This window comes from Excalfactoria chinensis, chromosome 3 (genome assembly GCF_039878825.1).
Source record: "Excalfactoria chinensis isolate bCotChi1 chromosome 3, bCotChi1.hap2, whole genome shotgun sequence".
Lineage (NCBI taxonomy): Eukaryota > Metazoa > Chordata > Aves > Galliformes > Phasianidae > Excalfactoria > Excalfactoria chinensis.
The window spans coordinates 84079106-84094560 of record NC_092827.1 but is presented as its reverse complement, the minus strand read 5'-3'; the positions used below and the strand labels follow the sequence as shown (position 1 = coordinate 84094560).

At 41.6% G+C, this 15455-nt stretch overlaps 1 protein-coding gene across 8 annotated transcripts in view; it reads left to right on the top strand.

Annotated features, from left to right (window-relative positions):
- KCNH1 (potassium voltage-gated channel subfamily H member 1) overlaps nt 1–15210 on the top strand; it is a 174406-nt gene extending 159196 nt beyond the window's left edge. Inside the window, exons 11-13 of one of the 8 annotated variants that reach the window (XR_011903081.1) lie at nt 8404–9554; nt 12171–12230; nt 13102–15205. Coding sequence is in view for 2 of the 8 variants with exons in the window: in XM_072331918.1 (XP_072188019.1) it covers nt 8404–9252 (849 nt within the window). In the remaining 6 variants the exon portion in view is untranslated. Of the gene's footprint in view, nt 1–8403 lie in introns of all 8 variants that reach the window. The other 7 variants (XR_011903079.1, XR_011903078.1, XR_011903077.1 and 4 more) reach the window with 7 other exon arrangements.
- Nucleotides 15211–15455: the final 245 nt, after the last annotated feature.

Sequence of the window (15455 nt, the reverse complement as noted above, 5' to 3'; positions counted from 1 at the left end):
TAGATCGAGTTACGTCATTATTTCTGCTGATTACTATGGCCATATAATTCCATCTTATTTTCAGTGGTGCTTTTGTAAAATCTTTTTTCCTTTTTCTCTCAACGCTAAAATTGCCTGTAAGCACAAATTAGAATGAGGAGTTTGACATAAAGGAGTGAAGTCTCAAGTTGTGCAGAACTTCTAAATAAATAATAGTGACGTGATTAAATGCTAATATACAAGTCAGTATTTCTGGAGTTTGTAATTAGGCAACAAAGTACGCTGTCACAGAGAACAGCTTCAGTACTGCTGAAGCTGATGGCACTCCTGACAGTGAGTTACCCCAGATGTTATACTGTCTGGATTGAAAACCTTGTTACCTCTATTCATCTGGATCTCATGGATACTCATTAAATCATGAATTAGTGTTTCTTCCAAACACTTGCATATTAATGATCTGGCTGTGTGCAGAAGCCTAGTTTTTGAAGAGTAAGCAGGTAGTGCAGTTAAAAGGAACTGAGTTGGCTCCCCACAGAACAACTGCATCCTGGAGGTGGAAGAGGGCCATGCGCATCCACTTGTTGGTTTCGAGTCTGTGCGTGCACCATGTACACCTGGGGTTTCCTGCCCAGCACTCCTGGCACCAACACTCCCTTACATCCCTACTGCAAACACCTTCCAAGCCTTAGTTTACTTTGAATCTTCAGGTTATTACTAAGAAGTAAGAATATTGGGGAGTGCCTTGGAAGGAATGTGACGTTACCTGGAGAGGAGCTTGTACCTCTTCAGAAACAGAAACCAAATTTTGCTGTTGCGCCCAGTAAAAACGTTATTGCAGATGTTCTGTTTTGCATGAGCCTAAATCCCATGTACTGAAGCCCAGAGCCAAAGGCACCCAACATACAGATGGCTTTTTTGCACCAGTCTTTGAACAGGTATCTATATTTACTAGGCTGTGCCTTGAAGCTTAAAGTACATAATGGAATCTGCACTCCGGCCTGTAATAAATGTGACCTGTGTACTTATACACCTTCTTACACAAATTCCCTTTATGTCTTCAAAGTGCAGCTGATAACTAGAGTTTAACCCAGGAAATGACTATGGTAATAGATAATGGAAGTGAAATCCATTGCAGGTTTTGGTGGGAAGCATTGTGAGCCTGCCCTTTTGATCCTATATTATGTGAGAAGGTAATTCGCTCCTTGCAGCTTTAGTTTCTTTAACATCAGTGTCAAAGGCATTTTTGTTGTCAAGCCTTCTATTTTTTTTCCTTCCTCTGGCTTTTTTCTTTTAAAAAAAAAAAAAAAAAAAAGATTGGATCCAATTTTCATTGGACAAACATCAGCCTGAAGATATTTTCATCAGTTCTTGGCAGATGCTAGATGGGCTGCTTAGTGATAAATGCTTTTTTCATGATTGTTTTCCTCACACTTAAGTCCATTTTCTGTGAGTACTGTATGATGTAATTTTAAACTTTTAATTGTTTATGATATCTGGCACTTTGGATGTTTCTGCATCCATGAAAGAGAACTGTTAAGCACCAGAGCAAAATGCTGCCATCCTACTTGCAGTCAGTGCTGGGGAAGACTTGCCAAATCTTGTAGTATTTGTGCATGCTACAGAGGTGGAAAGAAATAAGGTTCCAGAGCTAATAATAGCAGCAGCTTTGTGGCTAGGAGCCTCATTATAGTAACGCCATAATGACAGACTGGTTCAAAATGTGATGAAATCCATATTTCTGTCCTTTCCTGTGGGTCTCAGTTAAATTCTCACAACTCAAAGCTGAAAAGAAATTTGGGTATTTTTGCAGAAGCCTGAAAGGTCCTTTCCAATTCTAATGCAAGCAGGTCTTTTTTAGCATTTGGCAGAATATGATTTTCTCTATATTCATAATGTGTTTTAAATGAAGCTTCCCCTGATCTTCAAGACTGTCTCATGCAGTGCTCTCACAGTGCTTGCATTTACAATCAGCTAACAGCAAGAAAACAGTTGCTAACACGTTACTTCTGTCTCACCCTTCTGTTTGTTATTTTCCTGGTACTCTGCATACATTCAGGGAAGAGCGTTCAAGAACGTGAATTGCCGTTGTTCTGCTGACAGCATTGTTCTTGTGCACTTCGTGGACTACCAGGCATTCAGAGATGGTGGAGCCCTTCAGTAAGCTGTTCATTACAGTAGCAGGTGGAGACAGTGGGCTTCTTAATTCTTCACATGCACCAGGTGGTTTCCCCTCTTGTACTGAAACAGCATGCTATTGTTAGTGGTTTTATTCAGACCTGGGTAAGCTACAAAGCTGTGTGAAATCTATGTAGTGCTGCAGACAACTTGATTTGTCAGTCCAGTGTGCAAATGAAAAGATGCAATGAAAGTAAACCTTTGTCTGCAGTAGGTGAATGGTCTGCTCAGATGTTTGACGTTTGGATCTTTGAGACTTTATTGGGTTTTCTTCTGATGTTTCTTCTGATACTTCCTCTGTCACCTTCATTGGGAATGTTTCCTTGGCAGTAGGGCAGCAGATCTGGATTTGGCCTATGGAATTATTTAGGGTTGACAAGGGATAACTAAGGAAGCAATGAGAACAAAGCTTTTGTATGTGACAATCCTTACAAGTACCTTTGCAGCCTCCAGCTATTTTTCCTGAGCAGGTTACTAGTTTTGTCTAGTTGCTAGCTCTAAGTGTCTTTCTCTACCAAGTATTTGCCTGCTCTCCTACTGTATCTATGCAGTCTTGTTGCATTCAGAATTTCTACTATATTCAGAGGAAGAACCGTGGACTTGTCTTTTTTATGCAACTTCTCTAACTGTCATTTGTCGCTTTTGTTTTCATATTGAATAAGGCACTGTGTATTATCCAGTCCTCGCCTACTCCTCTTTTTGCTGTGCCATGCACCCCATTCATATTGTTCACTTCTACCTCAGTCTTTGTGTAACAGAATTAGGCATTTAAATTACTCTATTTTTATTTGCATCTGCTGAGATTGCACTGTTGTTCATTAAGCACGTCATGCTTTCATCTTTTTGTGAGGCAATGTTCTATTGTAATGACCAACTTAATATAGGCTCTCCAAAATGTGTTCATGAAACAAAGTGAACAGCCCTGTGCCCATTTCTCCTTTCCTTATTGCTCAGTAAAAACAACTTGAAGCTCTGCAAGATAGTTCTAGAGAAACATCTGGTCAATGCAAATAATGAGATGAGAATAGGAGTAGGTAGCAGTGAGCCAGCAGAGGGAAACAGCTGAAAGACTTACAGTAGGATTAGTTGCTTTATTTGATTTTTTGAAAGGGAACCTTGTACTTAAGTAAATCAACTGTATATTCTAGCTCTGGGCGAGAGGGAGAATTTAACTACTGACTTTCAAAGTATTTTGAAGGCAGGAAATAATCCAAATGAATTAGAGGAGTTAAAATTGGAAAGCTTGATGTTACATTGGAAATTTTAAACAATGGTTCGTTGCCTGTTTAATATCAGTACCGCATCATTGTCTAAATCCTGATCAGCTGTACGATTTCTGCGGAGATTTTTAAACATAAGACTCTAGAATTAGTTTCTAAAAGTGAATGCTCAACAGCGTGAGGGATGAAGGAACAGAATTGCCGCTGATGTCAGATAATCTCAGCCTTGAAGCAAAACCTGTAGGAATCTTTTATCAAGATGTGACGATGGATTCTCTATTGCTGTCAAATAGAATGTTTTTCTACAAGATATAATCTAGTTGTTACAAGATTCTCTTTGGGGAATGTCCCCTCAGAGCAAACTTGTTGCCTGCCTTACACTGGAAGCCACTGCAGTCTTTTCTTCTAGTCTTACCAGAAAGAAATTAGGAAAATATCCATGCTGAGCTATTTAAATGGTGCTTGGGTTTCAGTGCTGAGCCCAGGAAGATCTAAATAATAGAATCATGGAATCATTAAGGTTGAAAAAGACTACTAAGATCATGTAGTCCAAATCCAACCCAAACCAACCATGCCCACTGACCACGTCTCTCAGTGCTGCATCTACATGTTTCTTGACCGCTTCCAGGGACAGTGATTCTGCCACCACCCCGGGCAGCCTGTTCCAATGCAATGCTGATCTTTTTGAGAAGAAAAGCTTCCTAATATCCAAACTGAACCTCCCCTGGCGCAACTTGAAGCCATTCCCTCTCATCCTGTTGCTGTTACCTGGGTGAAGAGGCCGAACCCCACCTTGCCACAACTTCTTTTCAGGCAGTTGTAGAGAGCAATAATGTCTCCCCTGAGCCTCCTCTTCTGATAGTTGATGGGCATGCCATGTTTGATAACCAAGGAGATAGTATTCATTTACATTCACCTATTTTATTTTTTAAATACTTAGGGGATGAATATTGACCTTAAACTCTAAAGGCATTGATTCTAAGTGTAGAGCCTGAGAACTCTTTGAAGATGAAAAAGAGACGGAACTTCTCCCCCAAACTTACTGAAGAGTTCCGCACATGACTCAATGACTCAATACTGAGGAAAGGAAAATACGCTGGATGTAATTCTGCCTTTCTTCCTCAGATGCTGCTCATGCACAAACAGGAATGCAGCTACATAGTATATGCTGTCATAGATCAGGGGGGCATGAATGTGCTGGTATGTATCAGTACATTTCTCCATTTCTGACTGTGTTGTCCAGCAACAAAATTGTTACAGTGCCATCATAACTGCATACCTCAGTCAAACATTTATAAGGTTTTTGCAGTGTTCTGTGCACTGCAGAGCTATTTTCTGCATTATTGTTATTATTTATTATTATTATTGCAATACTCATGTTTCTAGCAACCCAGGAAGCCTTCCTGTAGAGCTAAAAGATTCAGCACCTTTTTACCAAAGACTTGAGAGTGGAAGTGTGGTGCGTACACTTTTATGACTAGCGTTTGTATTTCTTGTTACTTCATCTCAGTTCATGCTCTTCTAACATATTTAGGTCTTTGCATACTTCTAAAATGCTCCCACTATTCTGTGTGCTTAGCTCTTGCAGCCGATGGTGTTATGGAGAAGTGCATAGTTTGCAAAGTTGACTTTTTTGCGCTGGTTGGAGCTTAATATGCAACTTGAGAGATTCCGAGGGTACAACCTCTGCAATCTTCCTTCCCAGAAATAAATGAATGCTTAGAAGGGCTGATGAAGAGAAATTGAACTAAAAATTGTCTTAGGAGCCTTGGCATATTTGGTGATTTAACCTCAGTTTGTAGCCCTATCAGATTCTACATTGAAACCGCTGTGTAGGTCCATACTTCTTTCTCATAGAAAATGAGAACTATTTTCATTTCCTTTGCACTTGGGCTTGTTGTGGGAGCAGGTATACACACGTCAGTATAACAGACACATTTTCTGCATGCCTTGGATGCCTCTAAAGCTTTTAACAATTTAAAGACTGCTTTTTCCTCAACAATTTTAAGAAAAGTGTCCCTTTAAAGCAGTTACTTATATTTTTATGTGTGGGATTTCCATTTAGCATTAAAAGAGACTGCAGCAACAAAAATCCAACGTGCAGTTATGTAAAAAGTCTTTTCAATTACTGCTGAGCTTTGCATGGCTATAAAACCTTTCCCTCATACATAATATGGAGCTATCTTCAGAAAAGTGGTGTTGGGGAGCTTGCCAAAAATGGGACCAGTGACAGCTTTTCCTGGGCTTCAAAAAGACAAGTTGCACTCTGTCAGGTATTTCTTTGTTGTCCTATGAGTTTGGTAAAAGCAGCCAGTCCAAGAGTTGGAGGCTGTGCCCCCCAGCAAATGTACATAGCTTCAATTTGTGCTGCATAGGCACAACTTGTCACATAAATAGATACCTTGAACAGGACAGGAGATATGAGGACTGCATTTTTGCATTCACAGGTGATGGCTGCTGTGCAGCACTGCCTTGTATCTGGTATAAAGCGTCATGTAGAAAATGGAAACTGGGGTCTCCTCAGCGTGCTAGCAGTTAACCAAGATAAATGCAGTATTTTATGTACTTACTCCCTCCACGTAGGCTCCTGTCTGTGATCCAGCCTGATCTCCTGCAAGTAAAGGAGTGGGCAATCTCGGGTCCCTGAGGCTGAGCACCCCTCAGCGAGGAGGCTGGTGGCACAGCCGGCCATGCTTGCAACCAACAGGCCTTACCTAGTTAGTGTGGCAGGAAGCAGCAGTGCCCATGAGGATGATGATAACTGCCAACAACACATCCCAGTGTTTGCCTTTTTGTGTTTGCTGGTAAATCTGCTTTTCTTATACTCCAGCATGGAGCCTGTGCTACGGGCTGCATGGGACACAATGGCTAATATGAGCACGAGTTAAGAAGTTATTGCTTGTAACTTGCTCCACTGCCTTCTCACCTGTATTGGGCAGTAGTGGGGGCAGCTTCTGTCAAATAACACCTTCATTTATGGTAGAAAAGCCAGCAACTAAATAGAGATAATCCAGTGCATAGAAGACAAAACGCTGAGCAGACTGCACTGGGCAGGACTGGAACTGGGCAAGGACTCTATGAAGCAGCCCAGCCTTCAGCTCTCACAAGCACCACAGTGCTGTCCCTGGTGACTCTGTAATGCTGACAATCGCAGCACCCAGTCGTACGTCCCTTCTGGGCATTTAGGGGAAACAGAGTCCAGATCCATAGGTCAGACTGAGACTGCTCACAGGCAGCAACATGCTCAAGGGCAAAGAGACAATAACCTTGCTAACTGCGTGTCTGCCTGTCATAGCACCATGCACGTCATGGATGTCCACAGCAGTACCAAGCACACAAGTACCAGCAGTGCTTGGGGATGCAGAAGTTTGCAGAGACAAACTGACCTGGCTTATAGCTGCCTTGCTTTGCTGGAGCTTAGTGCAGCCAGAGCTTCCTGGGCCTGCTGCAGGACTGTCCCCCAGCACAGCAAGGTTCCAGCAGAGCATGCAGGGCAGCTGCTCTTGCTCCGGGCTGGCACTGCTCCTTTACTTAAAGTGAGAACTGCCAGCATGTGGGAAAGCCATTATCCTGGATCACTGTATTGATACTTCCTTCCCCATAAGTAAGTGCTATTTTATCACTACTAAGGATTATGCTTTGTTCACCTTATACTGAGCCTGCTGCAGACTGAGTTTCCTGGAAAAAAAGTAGTACTGTCAAGAACTTGGTTTACTTATTCTTATCTTACATTTGCTTCCTAAATGCAGCTTGGAAATAAAATATCCCTTGTGCTAATTTTATTCTTCTGCATCTGGGTGATGCTGCCAAGTCTGACAACTTCTTTCTGAAGACACGATGTTGAGATATTGTTTTTTCCCTGCTTCACAATGACAGAACTGTCAAGAAGCATTGAAGTCAGGACCAACATGCACTGTGTGTGTGCCAGTGAATCAGTGCTTATTAAGTTTGTTTTAATTTAAGTATCTTTGCAATGGAGGTGGGGGTTTATTTACAGATTTACCAGTAGTGATTTGAATCAGAATGTTTTTTCTGGAGCATCAGGATTTAGAGTGGGTTTTACCAAAGGCAACTGAAGACATCAGGTCACAGTGTTCTGTAGAAGCCGAGGCTACACCTTTTATGCTCTGCATTGGAAACCTCAAAACAAATTGCTTACTGTATCGCCCTCAGCATCCCACCAGTAATAATACAGAAATCAGTACTGAAGACCCTTAGGCTGCTCCCTTAGACTGCTTAACTCACAGGCTCATGAAGGTATAGTTAGGAGAACAGACTGAAAATTAATGTTTCTTCATGCAAAAATGTGCATTTTCACATAAAAATGAAAAACTAAATTGTGAAGCTCTTCAAGCTGCTGTAGTCATCAGCCATGGATAGCTTTTCCTCATCCCTCAGAGCTCATTCTTCGTCGTCCTTTTACCCCTGGGACTTGAGTTTTTCAGTTTCTAATCTGCATGTTGCTTCTAGAAGAGTATGTGGGAGGGACCACATGGCAAGAAGCACTTTGCAGACTACTGCTTGGAGAGTCCAGACTCGTCTCTGCTGTGCTGACCCCATTAGTGGCCAAGCTTCCCTAAAATATCGGAACTTTTGTGTGATGTATAGCAAGTGAGCTCTGGGATGAAGCTGCTGTAAGACTGGGAGAGATTCTTTGTGACTCTAGAAAGTTGATGCTCAACTGTAGACTCAGAGAAACAAATATAAGAAGTCACTTATGACACAAAACAGAGCAAGTAACTTCCTGGGATCATTACATTTAGAATGGCACTGCCTTGCTGACATCTTGGAACTAAAGAGCTTTTTCTTTCCGATGTTGTAAGACAGATGATGTATGCTTTTAAATAATGAACAAAGCCACGTTCACAAAATAAGACACTTGAGAACTGCGGTAACGTTGCTATAAATGTGCAAAGGTCATTCATTTGTCAGTAATAATAAAATCTTTCAAATAATTATTTCTCTACAACTCCTCTCCCTTAACAAAAGTGCAGCTAATGACTACATTGAAATCTCTTTCCCCCTGTAGATTGTATTCCGGAAAATCAGTGATGTGAAACGAGAAGAAGAGGAGAGAATGAAAAGGAAGAATGAAGCCCCCCTGATTTTGCCACCAGATCACCCTGTCCGCCGGCTGTTTCAGAGGTTCAGGCAGCAGAAGGAGGCACGGCTCGCAGCGGAGAGAGGCAGAGATCCAGACGACCTGGATGTGGAGAAGGGCAACATCCTAGGCGAGCACTCCTCCGCACGCTCAGTGGTCAAAGCCAGCGTTGTGACTGTAAGGGAGAGCCCTGCAACCCCTGTGTCATTTCAGTCGGCTTCAACCTCTGGGACATCCGACCAGGCGAAGCTTCAAGCACCCACGTCAGAGTACACAGGATGTAAAGCATCAGGGGATTACCCCAGGAGAAAAGGCTGGGCCAAATTCAAAGAGGCCTGTGGGAAGGGTGAAGACTGGAACAAAGTCTCTAAAGCGGAATCTATGGAGACATTACCAGAGAGAACTAAAGCTTCAGGAGAAGCTACCCTGAAGAAGACAGACTCTTGTGACAGTGGCATTACAAAAAGCGACTTGCGCTTGGATAATGTTGGGGAGACAAGAAGCCCACAGGACCGCAGCCCAGTCCTCACCGAGGTCAAGCATTCCTTTTATCCTATCCCAGAACAGACTCTTCAGGCTACCATGCTAGAAGTGAAACATGAGTTGAAAGAGGACATCAAGGCTTTAAACACAAAAATGACCAATATAGAAAAACAGCTCGCTGAGATACTTAGGATATTGACCTCAAGAAGAAGCTCCCAGTCACCACAGGAGTTGTTTGAAATATCAAGGCCCCAGTCTCCAGAATCAGAAAAAGACATGTTTGGAGCTAGCTGAGGTGTTTCTTTATAAAAAACAGTCAATCAAACAAACACTCCCCTAACATTTTAAATTTAATCTTGAAAACGAGTGAGGGACCAATTCACTAAGCATGTTCCCTGTGTCTAAAAAGGTACAGTAGCAGGAATTGCAACCTCATGTCAAGATGGCAGCTGGCTCTGAAGTCTTTTTGACAGCAAGGGTACAGTTTATAAAGCTTTTCTTTTCTCCATTGGTGCCCATTCTCCCTACTCCCTCTTTCTCCCTCAGGATGTTGGAATAAGAGCTCCGAAAGCAGCAGCCACCCCCGTGAGCGCCAGGTGACCTCTTAGGTTTTTGGAGCATGCCTTATGTAGTTAGCTCAGTTTTTGCCTATATGAATAAGGACTGGCCAGGGTGCTTGTGCTTTCAGCATTTTAATTCTTTCTTTTTGCTGCTGCTGTTGTCACTGTCTTAGTCACCTGTATGGCATGTTAAATGCCACAGTATATTTTCACATACTTGTAAATAAGCAAAGAGGAGCAGAATTTGTGCTACTCAACACCAAAGTTACTTTTGGGGTAGTCAAGGGAGAGCTAAAAAGATGGGGGGAAAAAGGTAAAACAAAAAAACCATCCTCAAGTCTGCTAGTAAACGGGTTCAACCACATTTTCATTATTTGAGTCAGGATATTGATTATCAAAATCTTGACTTCTGTCTCAGATGTTGTAGAACATTACCTTTGTTTTTAACTCCTGCTGGGGGATGGAGGTTTGGGTGGGCAGTGTGCCTGCGGAACACGCAGAACACTTTCTGCCCACTGCAGAATGTACTGTGCATCAGTGTCAATAACCGTTCTGCAGATTTGCCTCCCTGTGAAAATATACTGTAGCAATTATGTCCTGGTTTTGCTATGAATCTGCTCTTTTAATTCTTGTTAAATTATTGTTCAGAAGTTTCTGTCTCGGTAACGTTTGTTGTAGCCAAAGGCTTTCACAGAACTTTCAGAGATTTTAGATTGTGGCATTTTTTTCTAGATCCAGATGTATTGTTCTTGATCTATCTAGAAAGTAAATGGAGGTAGAAATACAGCGCTTACTGTATACAAGTGCTTTTGTAGCAAGGAAACAAGAAGATCTGCTTCTTAAAGAAGGAGATGTTTCCAAAACTTATATTTTCGTATCTTTTTTGGAGGAAGATTGAAGCACTTTACCAAAACAACTGCTCATCATTCATTAGGGTAGCATAGAAGATTCCATGGCTTGGGACATAGGTATGGATCTGCAGTAAATTCTCTCCACTGGTCTGGTACGCTCACTATTTAGCTGTAGGTTATTGTCCAGAAGCATGGTGCAACACTTTTGAGGTTTTCATTCTTCATGGCAGTAGGTCCTAACACGCTCTGGAAGCAGTTCTCATTCTTTTTCTATGGTACTAAGTCACTTACATAATAAAAACTCACGTAGGTTTTGAGAGGAGATTTTGGATTTGAGTTAAGTAAGGAAGAGGGAAAATGACCAATTAGGAAGGATTTCTGGTGGCCTAATGCTTACATGGGGCCATGCAGAACTGTGCCATATATCCCTGGGGAAGTGGAAGGCCCACTGGTGAAGCTGTACACATAGTATTGGGGCTGTGCTGTGCAAAGCTACGAGCCCAGGCCTTGAAGGCAGTATGTTTGTTTTATCTATTCTGAGGGCAGCACCGCGGTTTGCAGCTGGTTTGGGGTTAGCTTACAAGGGTCTTGCACGCTTTTTCAGTATAGAAGTGTCCACAGATAACAAATTCTAATCAAGGCTTGAAGGATTCCTGAAACGCATGTCTGGATCAAATCTGTATGCAACTTTCTACCCCCCCTACAGATAAGAAAAGGCATTAAAAAAGTGACTGGCTATGAAACAGTGAAACAGAGGTGCCATTTCCTATATTTATTTCTGGTTCCAAGTTTGGGTTTTTTCCAGTGGAAGCTGTTGTCTTGTACAGTTATGTGCTGAGGGCGTACTGAGGAGAGCTCATTCTGACCAAAGTCACTGTGTGTTTTGTGCTTTAATTGCTCTGAATGGCAACAGCTACCTGCAGTAGCTATGCCATCTCCGTAAGGAATCCATTCAACAGCAGTTTCAGTTAGGAACTACTACATGGTTTTCCTCTCCAGACTCCTCAGTCAGTAAATGTATTGGGCAGTGAAATTAGGTAAGAATAAACGAGAGGTTTGCAAGTATACATGTATCTGTAATCGGTGCCCTAAAGTTGCAGTGAGGTTTAAGGGGTTCACATGGTGCCAGTTTTCTAATCCAGGCAAACTGCTCATCAGCATTGTGTTTCCTTCATAACATGTCTGAAAGGCTGGAAGTCTTGCTGAACTCAGGTGGCAGCCAGCTACCTGCAGTCTGATGGACATGGATATTAGCTTATACCCAGACAGGTGAGAAGGGACATGTTTGTCGCCCCCAAGGTTTGTGCCTAATATCTCAAGTATTGAGTGCAGACATAGGATTAGGTGCACAGTTGCAGGTTACCCAGTCCTCTGTCACTGAGTCCATGTTAATGTTTCTCAGTGGTATCTTTTCGTGTGTCCTCAGGGATATGTTTAAGGTTTTTCTGATGTTGCTGATTTCCTAACCCTGAAGTCACGGCAGGGTTAATCCTAGAAGCCCCACAATTATTTGCATCGCCACACATGGTTCTGTGAGTAAAGGAGCACAAGTCCCCATTTTCTGAGGGTACCCCGAGTGCAGCCTGAAGTTCAGTTCAGTTTGGAACACAGGTACGTGCTGCATGGCCAGGGCTGGGTGAAGCATGGAGTCCATTTTTAAGGCTTTTATGAGACCTTTACAAGAGCCTATAAAATCAGTTATAAACCACTCGTAGAGGTTTCAAAGATTGTAATATATTCTGGAATTACACTTAAAATGTAATGTCACTGAAGATTATGGCCAAATTTGATTCTGTTACAGTCATGAAACTCCAGAAGAACTGTACTCCTTCCAGTGACACCTTCAAGGCATCTTCTCCAGGTCAGCATTGAAGTGGGCAATGTCACTGAGATTTGCACAGCTCTAAGAAGTCAGACCCATTTTATTATGATTTCATGAACTGGCAGGTACTAAAGCTATTAGTAGAAGACTGCATCATCCCTTAGTTACCACTATGTGTTGCAAAAGAATTTGAAAAAATATAATGTTTAGAATGAGCTTTGGTCTTTTGATTCCCTGGGTTTAAATGATCAAAACCTTGTCTGTTATGGGACTCCTTTAACCCTCAGACTAGTTTGGACCTGTAGCGTACTGCCCAGGCTCAGCCGATGAAGAGAGATTCATTTAGGGAGTGACTGAAAGCAGCTGTGTTGCAAATCTGTCTTTTTTCATTGAGCCTTAAACTTGGATGCTTAAGGTTTGCATATCCACGGTAATTGTTACTTACTCTTCCATTTTACTTGTGAGCTTTTCTATTTTCACTCTACGTGTTGAGTGAACCTTTCCATTTAAATTATTTTTTGTCTTAGAAATGAATGACCTCTGAACATGAGATTCTGCCCCTTAACAAGAAAGCGGTTGTACATTCTGTGTTCTGGCACAGTGCTTCTACCACTTTAACTACCTGCTAAACAACCCGTGTTAATGAACAAGAGATTGTGTTCCATTTTCACCCTATGATGGAATGAGATTTCAGTCAAAAGCTGGTAATTCAGAGAAAGAGCCTGGGCTCGGAGTTGCTACAAAGGGAGCTTGTACAAGTCTGTACTTAACCAGAATACCAATACGCAGCACAGGATTTAAAAAGCAAAAACCAGCCCTCAACCCTTCTGTGTTCAGCTACATTGACTTCTGTCTGGTATTACCTGTATGCTTTTACAAACACCATTCTTGCTTTAAATCTCTTTCACAGTGCTGCTCTGAATCCCAGCGAACACCCTGTTTAGCAGCTTCGAAGGTGATGTTCTGCTTCTACAGTACTTCACTTTAATGAACTGAACAAGATATTTACTGTGAATATCTGGTGATATTTTTTCAATCACTCTAAACCAGTCTGTGAAAGAATTCACTACGATTTGTCTTTGCTGTATAAACAACAACGTGTATGACTACGCTTGTGCAGTTGCGTGAACATACACGCCTATATATAATATCTATGTATAGATAAGTCTATGGATTGCATTTTTGTTATGTAAAAGCACATCCTTCATTTAACGATTACAGCTCAAGAAGGGAACTTAAATCTTCCCCGTAGCTATCCCCTGAATGTGCTAGCTAGTATCTTGTTTGTTAAATGTGGAACTTTCAGGCCATATCTCTGGTTTCTCTAGCAGGTCTCAACTCTGTGCAGTTAGTTTGGCTGATATTGTGACTGAGAGCAGGCGCTGTTAGTCAGGAACCAGAAATGTATGTGAAATTGGAAAAAATGCTGTATCGCAGCTGGTGGGGGGAATACAGCACGTAAGCCACTGTTTCTTGCTTGCTCGCAGTACCTCTGAAGCCAAGCTGCCCTGGTGTTGCCTCTCGTGGCTGCTCCTGCAGGAGGTACTGTGGAAGGAGCGGGTTTCTTTTTCTTGGCACTGGGAGTTGTCTCAAGGTGCTGAGCCCGTCCTTCTCCTCACGTGACATTTGGTCACTGAATTTCTGCTTTCTCGGCCTGGTATTTGGTGGTGAAGAGCGTCTACTTAGTTCTTCATTTCTCTGTAGTCTCCTGTGTGTGTATTGGCAATAACAATGTCTGTGTTTCAGCCGCACTTCTGATTCATTGAGACAAAACTTTTAGAGAGACACCCGGGCAGGGGAAGCTCCAGAAATGTGGGGTGAAGTACAGTAGATTACTGTATCCTCTAATCTGACATACCTTTGACCACATTGTTGTGGCAAGCATTGATTCAACTAAATAAAAATGCTTTTTCCAATAAGATATAGCCAACGTTTAGCCTTAAGACCCTTCCACAAGTGAAACATTTCAGACTGTGATTCCATTCTCTTTCCTTCTTCACGTTCTGTAGTATTTACAGTGTTGCCTAAAGATAAAGCACTTTGATTATCTTTCTAAATCTAATGAAAATCACTTGTTGGTAATCACGCTTATTTCTCCACTTAATGCCTTCTTATTAGGATAATAAATTACTCTGATAGTCCTCTCCCTTTCCAAAACAGAGACATAATTATTGTCTGAACACTTTTGTGTTATTGAGGATCCAAGCCCGACCCATCACGAAAGTGTTTCTTTCCAAGACATTTTTTTTTACAGTGCAACAACGCTACTGTGAATTTACCTGCAACTGTAATTTGTTGAGAGCTGATTGTTGAGTGTCGTGTAAACATACTTGATGTGTAATCCCAGAACATCTCCATAACTGGATTTAAAAGCCTGATGTCAACAAAGCAGTTTGGGGTTTTCACTCGCTGTTCTGAACGGCGGATGTCTTTTTCCTTTCCTTCCACCGAATGCGTGACCACTAACATACAAAAAGGATCCTTTTAGCCGTAGATGAGAGACGTTCAATAATCTTGTATCAGGATGAACTGCTATATAAAGAAATATGAAGTTTTCTAATGAATGTGTTATATTATTGTACTTACATACAATCAACATTTGTACATCTGTTGGAAACCTGTCCGCGTTTCGGTATTTAGCCACCACTGCATGGACACTTTATTGATATGCAGGTTAATGCAGTCGCTTTGGAGCTTTTAAATGTATTTCACTTCGTTTTATCCTTCCCCAAATCCACCAAATACTCCTGTTACTTTTTCTTTGCATTTGTCACTTTGTTCAATGAAGCATGACCAGACAAAGAGAACGAGTAGATACTATTTTTGTGGTCAGCAAAGCAGCTGCCAGTAGATAGACAGTGTGTGTGCACATACACACTGCTTCGGAATGTTTCAGTTACAATTGCAGCCACCTACATTAATGATATCCCTGTTAAACATTTTTAAACAAGCACAAATAATATTTGTAAAAAAGAAAAAAAAAAGTTTAATTTTATTTATTATAGTAATAAACTATTTTATACATTATAATTGCCTTGGTGTGCTTTTTAATGGGTTGAATATGTACTTATCAGAGTAAGAAGGAGATTTTAAGTTAGTCTGTGGAATTCTGGCTTGCTGTTTTGTTGCTGTTGTTCTGTACCCAGAGCACTGTTGATAGGGAAGTTTGATATTGAACAGCTCAGGTTGTTTCCTCAGACTTCTGCCTTCTGTGTGTGTCAGTACAGCTGTGATTTACACGTGCAGGGCTGCCATAAAGTGGAT